The 20,874-nt window shown below is 42.1% G+C and overlaps 1 protein-coding gene across 1 annotated transcript; it reads right to left on the bottom strand.

The window, feature by feature from the left end:
- Positions 1-467: 467 nt before the first annotated feature.
- On the bottom strand, positions 468-2,348 carry LOC109466390 (leucine-rich repeat-containing protein 4C-like; the record flags this gene model as incomplete). The annotated part of the gene is made up of 1 exon (XM_019764103.1): positions 468-2,348. A coding segment is annotated over one exon (1,881 nt), but the record flags the coding sequence as incomplete, so codon positions are not given.
- Between the last annotated feature and the right edge of the window lie 18,526 nt (positions 2,349-20,874).

Here is a 20,874-nt window from a genome sequence, read left to right as displayed (position 1 = left end):
ATACTGCCCATTGCACTGTGGATCTACTGACTACATACCACATAAGAGAAAAGTGTTGTGGTCGTATTTTCAGGGCTCGAAATTCATTTTGGGAATAGGTGCACTGGTGAACTCAACCTAAAAAATTGGGTGCATAAAAATTAGGTGCACCATTTTAAGTACAATGTCAGCAAAAGTATAATTATGTTTCATTTCAAGAAAAGTACTATAACAATGATTGTATTATTTTTTCTGACACTTGGATGTTAAGAGCATTCTGTAACAATTATTATCCTAACATACGTTAAACATAAGAAAATATTTGGGTGCACCAGTGCACCCACAGAAAAGAATTGGGTGCACAGCTCCAAATTTGGGTGCACCTAGGTGCACATGCACCCAGTATGTCGAGCCCTGTATTTCAAAATTCATGTCCCTGGTCATCCGGCACAAACCCACTCTCTACAATATTTACATCCTGCAGGCCTTTATACGATTGTCTCAGAAGCCGGGTTTAGGGTCATGTTTTCGTACGGAGCGATTCCAGGAACGATGCCGTTGCAGTTACTCGACACGCTGAAGACTTCTGGAATCTCAGTGATGACCTCGTCCTTCTCCGGCTGTCTCAAACAAGACATCCTACTCTCCGAGGTCTGGAACGAAACCTTCTTCTTCTTCCTTTTCTTGCCAGTCCTTTTGGCGAACATGCTCTGGTGCGGTTTCGGCTTGTGGTCCCGACTTCTTTTTCTTGGACACTTGGCAACTATGAGGCAGATAATCCAAATGATGAACCCTAGTCCAACCACGCCGCCAATAGAGGCAATAACGTACGTTTTGTGGTCTATTACTTTTGGGTTATTGCTATTATCTGAGGAGTTATCGTCACTAGGCTCAGGTGCGAATGTTATGGGGTTATCTGGGGGGTCTAGTCTAATGGTAGGTCCTTTTGGTCTTATTCTGGTGTCGACAGTAGGCGGAAAAGTCGTATTTGTCTTCGACTGTGGCGCGGAGCTCGTTAAAGATCGGTTGTCCTGTTGCACGACACAGATGGAAGCGTCGAACGTGTCTTCGGTTTGAGCAGGTTCCTCTAACACCGGGACTTCCGTTGCTATGTAGGTCGGTAGGACGCTGCCAGTGACGTTTAATATCGTGGCATAGCTGTCGCTGCCTACCGTGTTTTTTGCCACGCATCGGTAGACTCCCGCGTCAGTCAGGGTAACTCTGGTGATGTTCAGCGTGTTGGTTCCGTCGTTGTACACTTTGACCTTGACCCGGAAGGACCCGTGGCGAATCGTGGTTCCGTTGGGAGTTATCCAACTGATGGCAGTTTCCTGGCCGGCCTTGCATTTCAGAGCAGCGCTGTCCCCGACGGACACGTTCACCGTGTCCACCGGTTTAGCGATCCGAGGCACGGAGCAGTTGATTTCTTCCGGAACGATGTCGCACAGGAACTTTCCCTTCTCGGAATCCGGGTTGGCGCATTTACCGCACAGTTCTCTTGTATCACTCCGCATGTTCCCGCGCATCCACTGGACAAGCCACATCACCTCGCAGCTGCAATTCCACAGATTACCTCTCAAATCAAATTCCTGCAGTGATGTAATCTTACCAAAGAGACCGTACGGCAGTCTTGTCAGATTGTTGTATGACAAATTGACATCGGTAAGCGCTTTCAGGTCATCAAATGAGTCTTGTTCGATGCTTGTTAATTGATTGGATGTAAGCAATAATCTCTTTAACTTCGGAAGGCTTTCAAAATTCTCAGCGGTCAGAACTGTAATTGAATTTCGCGACAGGTCCAATTCTTCAAGGCCCGTCAAGTGTTGCAGGTAAGGCACGGTTCTCAGATTTGATGACACCATGCTCAGATACACAAGACCGGTTAATCCATAAAAAGCATTCTTCGAAACCCCCCTGAGAGCCTTCAGATCTTTGAGTTCCAACATCCGAAGAGACGAAAGATATGAGAACGCGTAGGAATCAAGACAGACGATCGGGTTGGCGCCTAGCCCCAATTCCTGCAGATTTTTCAGTGGCTTGAAAGCAGAGGACGGGACGGCGGTCAGTCTGTTATGATAGAGCTCCAACGTCTCCAAGTTAGAAACACCATTAAAGGCACCATCTTGAATCTCTCTCAAGGAATTGTCCGTCAGATCCAACGTATTCAAATTCGGTAGATCTGGGAGTGCATTAGGGTTGAGCCGAGTCAAGTTGTTCCTGTTCAGAATCAGTATCTTCGTCTTGTCTGATATTCCGACCGGTATCTCCTTCAAGCCCTGGTCGCCGCAGTATGTGTGTTGGTACATCAACGTACATGTGCACCCTTTCGGGCAGCTCTCACCACGTCTGAACCACGAGTACACGAGCAGTCATCAGTACATACAGGAGGCAGCAGGTTCCCACATTCATTGCCGTCCCATCTGATATGCTCTGTGACATCCAGCTGAATCTTACGTCCGTTGTCTGCTGCACCATTTACAGCCACCCTAAACGTTGCCTTCAACACATCCAGAAGTGACTGCACGATTTACAGGTGTTGAAGCAGCAGCCACCTTAAACAGGCCTTCGCCACATCCTGAACTGAGTCTGTGCCATCCAGTTGAATCTTATACGTCCGTTGTCTGCGTGCACGGTTTACAGGTGATTTAGAAACTCCAGCCACCCTAAACGTAGCCTTCACCACATCCGGAACTGAGTCTGTGTCATCCAGTTGAATCTTAAGTCCGTTGTCTGCACGGTTTACAGGTGATTTAGAAACTGCAGCCACCCTAAACGTAGCCTTCGCCACATCCGGAACTGAGTCTGTGTCATCCAGTTGAATTTTACGTCCGTTGTCTGCACGATTTACAGGTGACGAAGAAACTGTAGCCACACTAAACGTTGCCTTTACCACATCCGAAAGTGACTGCACAATTTACATGTGATTTAGAAACTCCAGCCACCCCAAAGGTTGCCTTCACCACATCCGGAAGTGACTGCACGATTTACAGGTGATGTAGACGCAGCAGCCACCCTAAACAGGCCTTCACTACATCCAGAAGTGGCGGGGAATTTTTGCCTTAGGATGCAGACATGTAGACCCTCAGGAGGCTGCTTTTGCAGGATGCACCGTCTAGTATGCCCGTGGGAAGGTTATTACAGCTATGCGCATCGAAATGTGCTTCGGTAGATCTTTCTTCACGAATCCTGGTGCTCCGAGTTTTGTAAGGGTTGAGAGAGCTCCGTTGTCGTCAGCCCGCCACTCAAGTCGTCACGGTTCATCCTTTTATTTGTAGCTCCCTGTCAGAGTATCTGTGCATGGAAAATAAGTCATCCTGTTACAAATGCACGCCAGGAAAGATACAGGGTGTATTGGCTCTACGGGAAAAATGGTTGCAAGTCGGCAAACATTCCTCACACAATTCCTTTTAACTACCGAATTCTTTGCAGTGAATTCATCACAGTCAGCTAGTACACAGATGTGCCGCTAGCAGCATGTAGGCTGGTCTATCAAAGAAAATCTTAACTATTTTGCTGCGCCAGCAGCCATTGACATCATTTAGAATAACATTTGCTGACTGGGTCTGAAAATTGATGACTTACCCTGTTGTATAGACAGAGACGTATCAGGTACGGCATTCCCATTGCAAATACGTATTGATCTAGAACTTAGAGGTATTAGCGAGTTAGAAGTAGCCTTTTTTTTCGAAAAACTTTCTGGGTAGTCTTACAACACACCATTTTTATGTACATGTGGAACTGCTAGACGTATATTCTACCTCCGCCAATCTTATCGCATCCTATAACACTAATATTTCCTATGTAAAATGTCTCAATATACATTTATTTTAGTGCTGTGGTGTATGTTTGTCGACAAAGCTTCATGATGACCTGTATGCCAAAATTCCATATTTTGAAGAAACATAAGTACAGACACTCACGCTGCTATATGTGGCCGAGCATTATAATGTAGGTTTCCATATACGGTCTGTATCCAATACTAACTTAAAATGTTAAGAAATAACATTTGTAACTATTCTTCAAAGATTCCAAGATGCTCTGGAAGCTTAGTTTGAAACCACTCACCATTTCCAACCTATGTAGAGTCATTTACTCTCAGTGGGAACTCCGTACTTAAAATGACTTATCTGTTACCTATATATTAATGTATCTGAATTGTAACCGTCATTGTTAATTGTTTATTGCCCAGTTATGAGGGCTAGCCCTTTATAATAGCCTCCGGTTAGTTTTGCAGTCCTGGCTGTATATCTGTTCATACAGTTGAATAAATCAAATCAACTCCATAAAACTGACTGAGAATAATATCATCATAGTGGAAACGGGACGCACTTTTGGGACTAGATTGGAAGAACACAGGAAATAAGCTGACAACATGGATACTGTGAAGTACCCAAGATCACGGAAAAGACATGCTCAAAAGAAAGAAAAAAGAAATTAGCAGTGACAGATCACATTGCTAGAAACAATTGCGTAATTGACTGGGAGGGGGCAAAAGTTATAGACAGAGAAGACAATAAAAGACACCGAAACGTCAGCAAGGTGAGGATTTATCGGTTGTGTAAAAAGAAATACCTGTCTCCTAATATCACCAGATACTGCACTAGTATCAACAATGGCAGACAATATGAATAATGGTTAATCGCACAAAAATATCGACTTAAAGTCTGAAAGACGTATCTCGTGTCAAAACTTTGTAGATAGCAAATCCAGAATAAGGCCAGACTGAAATGATATTCATTATTTTTTAGCTGCCTGCCAATAGAAGTGGACAGCAGAATAAACAAAGCTGGCGTTGTTAGATTAGAAAAGTGCAAGCGGCCAACTATTTCCTTTGGGGGCATCCAATGTGATTTCAGGGCAGCAAAAACGGAAATATTCTGAATGAGGCAATCTTTGTGATATTCACACATACTGCTTCACATTAGCACATTTGAGTTCAGTATTTCATACCTTGGGCTTACAATTGCAGAAACACACCCCAACATGAGTCCTTTATTTTCTGGGAGGTACCCTAAAATCAGCCAAGGGCCCTTCCAGTAACCATTTTCCGTCATAATTTGGGGAATTTTTGCTCCAAGAGGGCCAATATACATTGGGATAGTGTGGTTTCAACTCAGTATGTAGATAAACGACTAGAATATTGACATTGAAAAATCGGGTCTCCTTTAATCTATGCACGTAACAGTTGTGGAGGGAGTTGGAGTCAGACGGTATGTCAGCGTTTAATCAGGAAACTTACCCCTGTTGTGGGGCGCGGTTAATTGCATTATATGGTATGTCTGGGAACGATGTGGCTAAGATTACTGCCCCGGGCCGCAAGATGCTGCATTTAGATGGGGTATCTTTCTGGAAGACTAGTGGAATCAATATTCTGATGGGTCTTATGCCGTCCGACCATGACCTCAACCGTACATTATTTCCGGTCAGGGCATTATATGAATTATCCATCTGCATATATATATGTCTCTACCATAATGGTAAGCGTTGAAAATACATAACTGTTGATATCATATATTAGCCGAGTAAGCCGAATAATCGCCATTTCATCTTTGTGACAATCGTTGTAGGTGAATACACCCAATGACGGGGATTCCATTCTCCTTAGTGTAATGTTCATGAATGGTTTTCGTCTTGCGCCAAAAAACAGTTGCTCAAGCAACTGGATATGATTTTGAAGTGTGAATTCCACTGACAAAAGGTAGTGGATGCTACATTAAAACATCTGACCGTTTCCAAAATCGTATCCAGTTGCTTCAGTAACTGTTTTTTTTTTGTGTGTATCTCATTACCTGGAGGTCTAACCTTCACCGACGTAGTTTTCGTCAAGTTTTGTTACATTGAGTTGTAAGTGACAAATTGAGCCGTTAACATTGGATGTGACCCAACCAAATGTCATCTGATATCCATAAATTGGTTATTTGTCGGACACCTAGAATCCAGCGCCTTTTAGAACGCAGAGGGGATATAGGGAAAAGCCATTAGATTTACCTGGACGTCCAAACCGCCCAATGATGCCTGGGAATCTCATCCTAAACGAGGCCAGTGCAACGCTAACGGGGATAGCTTAGACACAAAACCATACCATCTATGTCCCCTCCATTCTTCCAAATGGTTTCTACGCGAGTAATGGTCGATCTTGGTTCTTTTGGGATTTGGGGAATTGGCAGTGTTCGCCTAAAGTCGCGGATAACAAATTGTTGGACGCCAGGAATGGATATCATATTCCCAACAATCTGGTGACCTGGTATTTTGAGGCGACATGGTGATAGATGTCTGGCTCTACGCAGTTCGATGTTTGCAACAAAATTGGTCGTTATTTTCTACGTTTGCCAATATCGTATGATGATGTAATGGTATCTGGGTCAGGTTATTGACCTTAACGATATTTTTTGGTTGACCAAGTTGAGGTCCAAAAGTATCAAAAGTATATCATCAACTGGAACCTTATGGTAGGCAACTTTTCATCTGGTGGAAGAAATACACTGTACTTTCTGCTGTAAGATTCGACCAAATGTTGCCTGTGCACCTAGCTAAAATTATAAAACATCTCTATGTCTACCAAGTCCTCCAAGTAATTGAAGACGTCCAGTAGATCATCGACCTAGTCAATAGGATTTTGGACTGCTAATAAGCTTCTGCATCTACCCATGAAGCCATGCCTTCAAGTACCAGAGTTATCAACCAAGGATTGAGGCGTTCAAGAATTCATTCAAGAACTATCGCAGAGTGGAACTCACTGTCACTAAGTACAGTAGGGACATTGTCATTAGATAGCTTTAAACAATGTCTGGAGTTAGATGTCTAAGGGTTAGGTGGAACAAGTCGATCGGTGTAATGTAGTCAGCTGCCGCCGCGCCGCGTGCCTGCGATGCTGGTGTGTTACGCCGAAAGGTGGTTATACCGGCTATACAGATACAGATACCCCTCAGCAGTCTAACAATGTAAGCCTGTCTATCTGATTGCTCCCAGAGAACATCGTAAGCGATAACTAACCCTGCAGAGCTATTCATCACAGATACCGATCTCCGCTAGCCCTCGAAGAAGTTCACTAAAGGCAGTCCTCGTAATCCACCCAGTGCCTCTTCTGCATCTGTTGCAGAAATAAATCTGGCGTGTCAGTGCATCCGTCCTCAGTAATTATGGACAAAGAAAACGGTCAGATAAGCGAGTCCTCTTTCTGCACTTCCATTATCTGTTGGAGAGTACTAATGTTAAGCTCTGTCTTTGCTTGCGTTGCCGTAGACTCATCCATATGGTAAGACAGTGTCATGGTTTGAAGCACAGTCCACCGTTCTCGGTGATTTCAAAGCTTCACGCGAACATAGATTACCATAATATACAATCGACACAGCTCCTGATGTGTAGCCGTGGGCTCACCTGATGGCTTTACCTGGCTTTTCTGTTGTGTATAATTGATCGTCAGTGTCCCGGAGTAGAAGACCGTATCCACTGTCTGGTGATTAGAGTGACAACATAATCAGTCAGGGACGTGGGCATGGCGTTCTGTGTAAAATGGGACAGGTACGGGCGATGTTTTAGAATCTTGTTCGCCTATAGTAAATATGATAGTGCTAGCCACGTGTTTGTTTCAGCGTCAGTTGACACTTTTGAAGCCCGCAGCAGAAAATTAACACATTCTTTTGTCACACGCCTGCTCAATTCAAACAATAGTCTTATAAAACTGGCAATTCACTCTGACACATTCTCCATCAACAACTTCTGGAAACACTGCGTCAATTTGGTATTCAAACAGTCCGCCCATTAAACGTCCCTAACATTGTACTTAATTTTTTCTGTACATACTTGTATTATACTTATGTTTGTGTATCGTTATTTTTTAATTTTATGTTCTGATATGGGTGATGTGCCTGCAATAAAGAATGAATTGAATTAAATTTTCCAAGAATGGTTATTAGTTTGAAATTTCTATTTGTTAAATAGAAATATTTGAATTTGAATTGTGTTGATATTATTATGGTTACAATCAAATGTGCTCCAGATACATGGATATCTATTTAATTATTATTATCACTATTATTATTCTGTCACAATTTCGGTTACCATTATGAGTACTGTTTTTCTTTTATCTGAAAGAATTTTAAAAATGGCCATTTTTGCAGACACGGAGACACCATCTCTAGCTTTTTGCACGATTAACATATAAAAATTCGGTTCTCCATACTTATCAAAAATTTTGGTTTTTATTTCTTACACAACAATTACGTAATACTGTAATGACAACACGAAACCATGACATATTCTCAGCAAGGACACGTCTTGCCACTTCCACTGAAGCAAATCACCCTTTCTTCCTCCATTCACCACCTCATAGGAGAAAGTTTAAAGCTGAAAGCTTCTTTCCTAACAACAACATCACTTTGAAATAAGCTACCTCGTGAGTGTTTCCCTTATGAGTATAACCTTAAACTTTTCAAGTCTAAGGTCAACAAACATCTGTCCTCACTGGCTGTACTTTAACCCAAAAAATTTTGAGTGGCTCCCATGAGCCTTGTTTTGTGGTGACCTATGAAGTAAATAAAAAAAAGCAACGGGAGACAAATATAAGGGGAGGACGACCTATGCTCGTAACACCGTTAGAGTAAATCATTTGCTATCTATGCATCTCCTGCAGTCGATGCTCTTGCTTAGGCCACAGCAAGTAAATTTTATGGATGACATCCTCCGCAGGCTCCAAATCTAATGCGAAAAAACAAGGTTCCTACATTTTAAAATTTTGACTCAATCATTGTATAAATGGTTTTGATTCAGTGGGAACATCACATATACACAGCCAACATCACATATCATTGCATTAAAGTAAAAAAACAAAACATTAAATCAGATCCCTTTCTTGTCTCCTCTCTTCATATTTATCTGCCATCCACCTTCCGGCATGGCAACAGACATCTTTGCCCTTTTTTAGCATGTTGACCACTGTTTTTTTTTCCATAATCAAGCGAAAATTAATGAGCGCTGATGTCATCCATAAAAATTACTTGCTGTGGCCTTAGCGAAAAAGAAATCCACCCGACTCAACCTAACGAAGCGAAGACCTGCGTAAGCATGTGCTTCATCATCCGAGCAGTGTCGTTTAGCTCCATTTACTTCCAGTTACAAAGTATCTGACTAAATACCCCTCACCAGGTAGACAGTGCAATGACCAGCTAATTAGATTAAAGGCCCATCACTTGGTTTCTGACTTTGATAAATTGCAAGCCTAGGCTGGTCGGGGTAACAAGCCGAACAACATGGCTAATTGCCATGATTTTCGTAGAAACCATTTCCCAACTGAAACAATTTCACGACAGAAGACTGCCACGTTAGCCAAGGCTGACTTAGTGTTGCCAAAAAAACAGTTATTCAAACGACTGGAGTTACTCAAGCAACATAGAGTTGATATGAAGCAGTGAATAACCCTTGCAGCAGGTCCTGTATACTTATAGTTTGTGGTTTAGGGTATAGTGTTTGTTTTAGCCCTGTTTTGGGCCCAACTGCAGACCTGTTGGTACAGGAGAGTATGAAAAATTTAATACCAGGACAAATTTATTAATGGCAGAAAAACTGTTTGCAATTCTATCAGCTGAAATTAGATTCAATTTTTATTGTATTATTTTATACTTACATTTTGACTCAGATGCTACAGAATAAAGGGCATTAGTTATTTGATAAGTTTATTTGTTTAATACTAAAAGTACAAACATTCAAATCAAATGATTTAAAGGCATTGAAAAATTACTTTCCCAACCCTTGGTCACCCCATACAACACGAGAGGTCACAGCCTGAGATTGAAAATCCCCCCAGCGAAACTGGAAATCAGAAAAAAAGATCCTTTGCAGTAAGGAGAGTACCAGCATGGAATCAGCTACCAGACAAACTAGTTCACCAGAACAGTGTCAATTTGGCTTCAAGAGTAGCATTGACAGCTACATCAAGACTGTGTTCCACGGAGGAGCTACGAGAGGCCATCAAGCTCCTGACTGCAGAGATATACAGGAACATCTCTGCAGTTCAGGTAAATTCAGGTAAATATGGGAAAAGGCTATGATTTATTCCAACAGTTGATTGTACCCTCAGAGTAATTTTGCTTCCATCCCGCGTAATGGTGCATCAATGAAGTTACTGACATGCTAAATCTTGTTTGCATCATGACATTTTCCTGCAAATTAATTAACAGTCAGGCTAAACTCGGTAACACCATCAATTGTGCCTGGAATAAGGATTTTAGAGCGACCCCTGATATTACGAACGATGTCCTCCGAGGCGAGACATACTTTCCGAAAATTGGGGTCGTCCTCTAACGTGTCGGTGTAATCATATCGGGTAAAGAGATGATTGAGGGGAGGTCATCACTAATTCACAGTGCTGCAGTAAGAACGACACAAATGTCGGTCAAAATATTCCTTCCCTCAAAGATATTTCGACTATGTATGTGTACCTACACCCAATTTTAGGTTCAGGTCAGGATTCAAGTCCGGAGGTTTAGGTTTAGTTCTGGACTCGTAAGTCTGGACCTAAACCCATGGCCTATACAAAATGGCATATTGCAATGTTGTTTGGGCAAAACTGTGGCCACACAACATGGAGGCTGATACACTTGACGATGCCCGATGGCTATGTTTTCTTTATTTTACAGCACAGATTTTGAAATCTGCGGAAGGTTTTAGGTGGTTTGAAAGAAAAGGGGTATGTGCCGTGGTTATTTTTTGTAATAGGTCCGGAATCGGTTCTTGACTTTAAGTTTTTTTTTACTTGAACCTAAACATTTTTACGAGTCCATAACCGGTCCAGCGAACCAATACACAGTACTATAACAGTATGTGCCACACAGTAGGTTTCCTAGTAGGTCTGTTAGCTGCCGTCCCTCAGAGCTAATCAAGCATATCCGATATTTTGTAACCAAGTGATGTCGAATGACACAATGGCACAGCTCCAATCACATCATCAAAGCATAGGTTGTAAACACGCGTACGGTCTCTTCTACAATCCAATATAGTATGGGCAGTTGGAGTGGCTAGGTTTGTGTTGAAAAGTGGCTGGAACACCTTCGTAGTAATTTCCTTAAACGTACTCTTTCGTTATAGATTACTGTCAACCCTAAATGCCCGTCTGGGGAGTATGGAAAATCAAACAAATAAGGAAACCACAAGGTCGTGTCAATAGACTGCTCACAGGAATCTTAAGTGTCACATCAGATTGTACTGTCTGGCGACTTGAGCGACAGCAATATACCTAAAAATTACTTTAAAATGTGGTACGGAAATTAGTTTTTTAGGAGTGGAATAGTGCAAACTGAGAAAGACAAGGACAGGGAGGTTACTTCGTGCTAGGGATTTGGATCTGTATCTGTATAGCCGGTATAACCGCCTTTCGGCGTAACACACCAGATATACAATGTACAACGTTTGTAAATACCGCCCTCCTCTATGTGTACATTGTAGATCATTGATGTCTAGTTATTCGCATTCTCGAAGATTATCTGCTGTTGTGACTTGCTAAGAGTCACCCTACAAGATGTTTGGTATTCACCACTAGTCGCGGGCCTGGAGAGATTAAATAGCACTTTTCACAAACTCCGGCGTAATGGCTGGGGAAGTCATTAGTTTGATTAAGAATGGATGTATGGCCGGGACTCTCCGCAGAAATGGGCTTCAGATGGGCGATGACGAATAATGAGAGCAGAGAAGGGTGTGCCAGGTTGATAAGAGGAGCAGAGGGACCAGACGATGATCAGTGGCCACCGCCGGGACTTCAATATTCTTTCCTGAGCTAGTTCTATATGGATATCATCACGCCGTACGGTCGCCCCATTGGTTACAAGATAAATACGTTAGCGCTGTGATAACGGGAGGCTAATGGCGAGCTTGTTTTACGGCAACAATTTGGAAACACATTCGCAAAAGTGTACGGCGATTGAACGTGACGCCGCACCATTGGGAAGATTCTGTAACCTATTGCTCACTGGCCTCCGTAGCAGACTTATAGAACTGGAGGTTTGGTGGTCTTCGGCTGTTTTCTGATTAGCCTCCGTAGCAGGCTTATAGAACTGGGGGTTTGGTGGTCTTCGGCTGTTTTCTGATTAGCCTCCGTAGCAGGCTTATAGAACTGGGGGTTTGGTGGTCTTCGACTGTTTTCTGATTAGCCTCTGTAGCAGGCTTATAGAACTGGAGGTTTGGTGGTCTTCGGCTGTTTTCTGATTAGCCCAGTTATAACGGGGGCAATTCAACCAGACCGGCTATGTTGTCTATATGCAGTCAGAAAATAGCACATAAAAGCTCCCAAAGACCATGAAGACCCCCAAAGTTGGCCCAAACACCCAGTTTTTGGCATTATATGGAGGATATTGCTCACGAGGGCCTACAGACAATGGAAACAGAGGCGATCTGAAGATTGTTTTCACATTCCCCTATGTAGAATATTGACTGCTGAAAATTGCCCTATAGTTGAGAAATTAGCAACAGAATGAGCAATTCAGTTGACAGCCGTCAGCAGGGACCGATCACATCGCCGCACGATCGCGAGCAGATGCACTCCTGGCGTGGCCATGCTTTTTTTTTTTCAAAAAATGGCGTTGCACTGAAGTTGACAAACTTATTTTGCCAGTGCCACTCGACAAACAAATATATACATAAATACAGATAAGACAAAAATTACTAAATTGTACACCCCCACCCAACCCAACGGACTATCATTTCTATTTCAAAAAGATAAGTGACTTCTATATCTTTTTCACGGGCAGATTCTGATTCGAACAGAGCTAGAAACGTTGGTTGTGCTGGATATACTCATGCTTTTTCGTGTCTTGCAAAATCCAGGCGCTTGGAGAAATTTTATTCTATAGATTTTTTCTTAACATTTATTCTTTATTCATGACACCAAAAAGCAAACCTTACAGCAGGGATGAGACTCCCTGAATTGAAAAGATTTTGCGTACAAAATTACAAATTACAACGGACAAAACAGGCGATATACATATACATCCCTCATATCTGTATCTGTATAGCCGGTATAACCGCCCTTCGGCGTAACACACCAGCTTCTGTATCTGTATAGCCGGTATAACCGCCCTTCGGCGTAACACACCAGCTTCTGTATCTGTATAGCCGGTATAACCGCCCTTCGGCGTAACACACCAGCTTCGCAGGCACGCGGCGCGGGGGCAGCTAGCTATATCACACCGAACGACTTGTTACACTCAACCTTTGCACATTTAATTGCAGGAGTTATTTAAAGCTTTCTAGTGATGATGCCCCAACTGTGCTTGGTGGCAACGAGTTCCAGTCTACGATAGTTCTGGGCAATTATAAATACGAGTTTTTGAATACCCCAATTCTCATAAAAATTATAATACATTATCTTTTCCCAAGCAAGACTTTGTACAGATGGGGTTTAGGAAAGATAAAGCATGGCTAGTGATATGACAGTTGTTTGTTGTACAGGGCTATGGCCCTATGTAGAAAGGACTATGGGGTGTACAGGGTTGTGGCCCTATGTTGCAGCCGTGTTTGCGTTAGAGCCCTGTAGGCGTGTGGTTCTGTTACAGTCTGCCTTACAATCCTGCAACATCAGAATCGTGCAGCGACCTACAACAAATGTTACCGCGCCGTAAGCAATAACTAGACTTAAGTATAGGTGCTTTAGCGGGGGTGGTGCATTATTCATCTTATTCTCATAGCTTGTTCTCCGTGTATTGCGTAAAAATAACAGGTCTTAAATAACTAGGTACTTGCTATTCAAGCAGTGTCCCGTAACAGTATCTTTAAGAAAAGACATGAAGGTTAGGCCATACCAATTCATTTTGGTGGTTCTCGGATATTTTGGTTCAAAAGATAGCAAACAGACATCATAAAATGAGAGGGCGAGGAAGAAAACGTGAATATGACTGTATTCAATACATGGAACTAAGCCCACCAAGGCATCAACCAGGTCCTCAGACTTTGCTTTCATTGGGTTTTCCAGTTATCCATATTTTGAAAAAAATCCGAGAACCAATAAATCAAATTGGTGTGGCCCTAACGTTAACATCAAAAGTATGGACAAAAACAGCTGTAGTTCTAGAAATACTGCTTTAAAGAGTACAGCTTCACACTATTTTACCTAGAGGGGATGAACAGTCACTGATTTGACACAGTTAACACTACCATATCAATCCGTGAGGAACAGAAATACATTCATGTGTACTTATCTTAATGCCCTGAAGTGTAACCGTAGAAAGGGACAAAGCAGGATGGCAAAGCATAGCGAACGAATGGCTGTTGATACCCATATTAAATCAGACATCATTGAAATGAAACGTTCCTGCCTATTGAAAACATAAAGTATCTCACACATTGACGGGTTCCTACGAAAGGATAACCTTGTCCCAAAGACATCTTGCAAGTTCAGACGGTCGCATATCTTTATCGATTGGTGTGTCACCAAGGCTCGCACGTCTGACTTTCGGTTCACAATGTGGAAAGCCAAGCATATCAGGCAGAAATCGGCGAAGAAAAGTAGATTTCTTTACACTGCGATGAATGCATTAGGCCACTGCAAGTAAATCTTATGGATGGCATCCTCCGCAGACTCCAAATCTACTGCGAGAGGGCGAAAAAAAAACAAGACGGGCCGAAAAAAACAAGGTTCCTGCATTTAAACTTTTGACAAATGGTTTTGATTCCCCGGGAACATCACATATACACAACCAGCATCACATATCACTGCATCAAAGTAAGAAACAAAACATTAAATCAGAGCCTTTTCTTGTCTACTCTCTTCATAGGTACCTGCCTCACCTTCCGGCATGGCAACAGACGTCTGTGCCCATTTTTGGCATGCTGACCACTGTAGAAGGCAACAAAAAATTTTCTTTTCCAAAATCAGGCGAAAATCAATGCGCGCGCTGATGTCATCCATAAAATTTATTTTCTGTGGCCTTAGTACACGCCTTTGTATGGAGAAAGACAACCTGGGAAGCAGCATGTCGTGATGGTGGTATGATAACTCGCGCCGTGCTGTAACGTGAGATTTCTGCTGCCGCCGTATGCATGGTTCCTTGGTGATGAAAGCGTGGATTAGTCCGATATCGTTAATACTGTTACTTCAAGACGTGAGACGAATGTATTTCCTCGATGTGTCGCACTGCTGGAAGCCTGCACAGTTTGTTTGAACGGTTTAAGAAAGGATGGTGGAAGTTTTGTTGTTATTTAAAGCCCTTTACATACCGACTTGCCGACGTAAATGATTTGGCGGTATGTAAATACGTGACTGCCGCCTTGCCGACGTAAATGATTTGGCGGTATGTAATATGTGACTGTGTTTTAAGCGCAGGTTTGCTGTTTGGAAGAGCAAGCTAAATCAAAGTTGAAAGTACCACTACTGGAGTCAACACTAACGTTAATCAATGCGCAAAAACGCTTCGTCGGTGCGGTTACAAGATCTGTTGCTAGTCGTTCAGTGGGTTTGTGGAGGTAATGCCATACCAATTTATTTTGGTGGTTCTCGGATATTTTTGGTTCAAAAGATAGCAAGCAGACATCATAAAATGAGAGGGCTAGGAAGAGAACTTGAATATGACTGTATTCAATACAAGGAACAGAGCCCACCAAGGCATCAACCAGGTCCTCAGACTTTGCTTTCATTGGGTTTTTCCAGTTATCCATATTTTGAAAAAAAAATCCGAGAACCAATAAATCAAATTGGTGTGGCCTTATGTTTTAGAGAAAAGGGCGTATTTTCAGTAACCATAACTGCTACAGATAGTTGAGTTCCATCATCCAGACAATTGAAATCATAAATACAAAATCTACGATATGTAGTAACACCAGTGTATTGAGTTCAACTGTAACGTTAGCACGGTCACAAAATAACCCAGCCGCATAAAAATGTTGGCTAGGTCAAGAATCGGTCGATACCATATGTCATGAATTCGCACATACTATCCGTTTGAGAATCTTAAGTACAATCTAGTAGTAGACAAAAATTATCTTGTGAAGAAGTCAAACTGAAAGTTCTAGCTACACTGCTTCTAGTTTGATTTAGTGCCTGATATCTGTATCTGTATAGCCGGTGTAAATGCCCTTCGGTGTAACACACCAGCTTCGCAGGCACGCGGCGCGGCGGCAGCTGGCTACATTACACCGATCGACTTGTTACACCTAACCCGTGAACATCTAACTCAAAACCATGTTTAAAGCTATCTAATGACAATGCCCCTATTGTACTTGGTGACAGCGAGTTCCACTCTGCGATACTTCTAGGAAAGAATGAATTCTTGAACACCTCAATCCTCGGTTGATAGCTCTGGTACTTGAAGGCATGGCTATATCTTGTTCTCTTCTGGGCTGGTATTAGGTACTTAGTAGTTGGGATGTCCACCAGTTTATTTGTCATTTTGACGTTAAATCAGTCCAAACTGTAACACGGGCCGACAATGCGGATAACTTCTAGGAAAGAATGAATTCTTGAACACCTCAATCCTTGGTTGATAACTCTGGTACTTGAAGGCATCTCGTATTCCAATCACGGCCAGCAGGCAGGTTATCGACTTGAGGAACTGGAGACATCGCCGATATGACACTGGTGAGGAAACTGCCATCCGTTCCATCTGCCAACTCTCCGTGTAATTTGTCAAGCACAATTTGTAAAATGTTCGGCTCACAGATATAGGAGAACTTTTCGTAATGAAGTAACGTACGTAATATCGATATGACGTATATTGTACGATATATTACAAATTAAAAACACACACAAAAACACAACTTAGCTTTGCGTGTTTCCCACCTCCTGGCCAGTGTAATTTAAAAAAAATCTATTGACGATAATTATGTAAATTTATGTTTATATATATGCACATAAGTGGATTTAGGAAAGAAGGAGGGCTTACGTTAAACTATTTTTGTTACCTTCAAGAAACAGTGATAGATGAAACATGCTCGACCACATGTCATTCACAACCCACTTTCCTGTCCACGTAATAACAAAGGGATCGTTTTGTCTGACAGGCGCAAGCTGCAATGCAGCATTCCATCTCATCAATGACTCAGTTTTCCTCCATGTCACAGCCGTTATCAGGAGGTTTGAGATCTCCCATCTGCACATCTAAGATACGACCATCAGGTGGAAATGCCAGCCTGTCTGTGAAGTAATGAAGGTCCAGAATGGCGGCCCACCAGATGAATTGATAGCTGTATGTGTCCCTGGTACATGGGAAAATGGAGAGCGGCAAAGAAGATGGATTGTTCCTGCAAAATTGCTTTTACTGAACGTACGTGCTCGGGCAAAGGCTCATAAATGGAAAGTTAGGAGCCGGGAAAGATAATAAAAGAGCAATTTATGTGAGCTGTATGCAGCTTTGTGAATTAAGAAGGCTGCATTAGCCGGGCAGGAAGGTGCTCTCAGCTGCACCCGGTAAGGATTATCCACTTTGTGCTCTGATCCCGACTACTCCACACCATACAGTGCAGGGGGAAAACGCTGTGAGGTAGAACGCTGGCTAATCCGCACACCCCAACACTACATCAGCGCTCTGCATGGAAAGATGGCTTCTATCGGTACCGTATAGCAGTGGACCTGAGGCCACACCAATTTGATTTATTGGTTCTCTGATTTTTTTTCAAAATATGGATAACTGGAAAAACCCAATGAAAGCAAAGTCTGAGGACTTGGTTGATGCCTTGGTGGGCTTAGTTCCATGTATTGAATACAGTCATATTCAAGTTTTCTTCCTAGCCCTCTCATTTTATTATGTCTGCTTGCTATCTAGTGAACCAAAAATATCCGAGAACCACCAAAATGAATTGGTATGGCCTGACTATGTATATTATTTTATTTTCTGCAAATGTTAGTCTTGCTTAAGGCACCCAGCTTAAAATTAAAAAAAAATCAAACAATTAACAGTGAAATGTATGAGAATGTGGTAGTAGTATACAGGAATCTTACAAAAGTGTGCTTTTAGTAATATTTGTTTTGAAGACTATATTCAGTCTGTTACTTGATATTTATTACTATATAGAAGACACACTTGTGCTAGCCATTGTTATTTGTGTAATTAATGTGTCATTAAGTTTTCTTCTATATTAGGTCTTATTCTATACTCTTTTTGTACTTTGTTCAATACTTGTTGCCATACATTGTACCATGTGCAATTGTCGTGCAATGAAGTTCTCTTTAATATATCTTAAGCCACAAGCTTCTACGCGTTTTAATAAAGACACGAAGTTTGACAGCGTTTTGAAGGAAAAGTATGCAAAAAGGCCACAGGATAATTAAAATGGACCGACTTTGGAGCAGGCATCATTAATCACACGAGACCGCCCGCAGCAGGGGGATGTCAGGCGGCTTCCCAAAAATCAATTCCTTCCGCGGTGATTTTATTCATGTGAGTCAAACAACTTGCTTTGGGCTAGTTTACAGAGTCTCCGATCTAGTTTACACCAAGACTGGAATGCTGACTTGCGATTTCATGGATTTACTTTTGGTTAACAGATGTTTTGTATTGTATATTGACATTGAAAATCAACTTATTATAATATAATTGCATATTCACGCTCTACATGGGCGCTGATTTTATTCATGTGAGTCAAACATTTTGCTTTGGGCTAGTTTACAGAGTCTCCGATCTAGTTTGCACTCAGGTCTGGAATGCTGACTTGCGATTTCTTGAACCTTGGATTTACCTTTGGTAAACAGATGTTTTGCATTGTTAACAGAAAAAACTAGCTTAAGTGCACTGTGAACTATGTAACACCTTTAGTGCACTATGCACCGAGTAACATCTAGTGTCAGTGCACGGTAAATCGGTTAACCAGTCAGAATTGCCCTGTTAAAGATGACAGAAGGTCATCGAAACGGTTGTGATAGAAAGAACTTTACTATTCTGTATTTTATACTACAGTATTATGAATACAAGTCTACAGTGTCACTGACGAAAGGTAATGAATGTTACCTGAAATGTCTGACCGTTTCCAAAATCATATCCAGTTGCTTGAGTAACTGTATTTTTGGCGTATCTTATTACCTGAATGCCTAACTGGCACCGACGTATTATTTACTAATATTATATTTTTAGTGGAGCCTTTTAGGTCACACAAACTTGATCTCATCGACGACATTCAAGCGCGCACGCCCTTTACATGATTGGTTGTTATAAGAAGATGAACCGCGGCCTTCTTACGGTATCGGGTTTCAGGTGTTCCCGCGATTAACGATAGAACCAATCAGCATTCTTGTTTTAGATGATTGACATATTAGTTCCCGCCAGAAATGAGTGAACCTACCGCCTACATACGGTATCGGATTACAGGTCTTCGCGCGCGCGGGAATCTGGCGTCAACTTTGCTTATTTTATAAATACGAAATCTGTGACAGGGAGTATTTATGAAATGCTTATAAATTATACTCTGTTCACTTGAAATTGGCAAATTTTTCATTCACATGTGTTTGATTTGAACTACGAACTTTTTTGCAAAGAAGGCGTAATTAAAAATAACGACCTAAAACTCCCAGACTTTCATCAGACACTTGAGTCTACCGTTTACTCAGCAAGGAAAAGACGGGGAGTCATTACTGCAGATTGGTGAGGAGGTCCTCATTAGGACCCATGTCATCTGTATCAGCTGGCGGCGGCAGTACCGGGGGAGGGGCCTAGGAAATAAATGTTGTGTTTCCTGTTTCAGTCCTGACAAAATAGGGTGGGTAAATAGGGATCATTTTCTTTTTAGACTTTAGTGATATCTATATAGGGGTCCAACTTATACAACACAGTTTAACTTGCGTGATGACACTTTTATTTTCAATGTCAACGTTAGAAAACCAATTGTACAACGTTTTATCACTCAGGTGTCACATGGAGCTAGAAAAGGTTGATCAGCTTGAAAGTTTATGCCCCTTGCAGGGATTCACCCCCAAAAAAGTCTAGGGTCGGCAGGTTTTTCTAGGGTCGGTCGGGAAACAGGAAACAACATTTTTTCTAGGCATTAGAACCGATGTGATCTGTATCAGCCAGCGGCAGCACCATGGGAGGGGCTCCAAGGGGAGAACTTCCTGATTATCCAAGTAATGAGGCGTTTCACCATATCAGCCGCCGAAACTGCTGGCTTGGAGAAACCACCTTTTGTCCTGATTTTTCATTTTTGCCCCGATTTTACACTAAGTCTAATATCTTTAGTAACTCTAAGCCTTCCACCCATTCCAACTTGTGTCCACACATTCATGCATGATTTGCTGCTAGGTAGGAATATTTTTACATATTTATCTGTTCGTACTACGTGTAAATTGTATTGTCTTCTGCAACCAATTAAGGATGCTAACATTATTTCTTATTTTGTATTTATCTATATTTGTATAACGTCTGTATTTGTGGGTCATCTACTACCAGTTACGACTACCTTGATGACCCGTGTACTGATGTGTATTCACATGGATTTTTGAGCATTGGATAGGAAGCACTTGTTGTGCTTATGTGAATCCGCTGCTCATAAAACATGATAAAAATGTTAACATAGAGATGACATAAAGTATAACATAAACATCTGACTGATATGTTGTCAGTCCCCAATAAAGTAAAGTAAAAGTAAAGCTAGCGGCAGCACCAGGGGAGGGGCTCCGAAGGGAGAGCTTCCTGATTATCCAAGTAATGAGGCGTCTCACCATCAGCCGCCGAAACTGCTGAATGTTTAGGCTGGGAGTTTGCGGGGTAAAAAGGACCCGGGGGAGACATCCCGGAGGTGTCCAGACGAAGGATACTGGAGGTAATTGAAGTCAACGACATGTTGATAGATGAGGTAGTTGAGGGTCAGACAAGGGAACAGTTTCCTGATATTGCTACTTGGTGTATAGTGCTCTGAAGGTGTTGCATGGCTCACAGTGCACTGACTTGGTTCACAGTGCATTTAAGCTAGTTTTTACTGTTAACCATG

The sequence above is a fragment of the Branchiostoma belcheri genome, unplaced genomic scaffold (assembly GCF_001625305.1).
Source record: "Branchiostoma belcheri isolate BF01 breed outbred unplaced genomic scaffold, Haploidv18h27 scaffold165, whole genome shotgun sequence".
Taxonomy (NCBI): Eukaryota; Metazoa; Chordata; class Leptocardii; order Amphioxiformes; family Branchiostomatidae; genus Branchiostoma; species Branchiostoma belcheri.
Note: the sequence above shows the minus strand (reverse complement) of the source record. Positions and strands in the feature narration are given on the sequence as shown.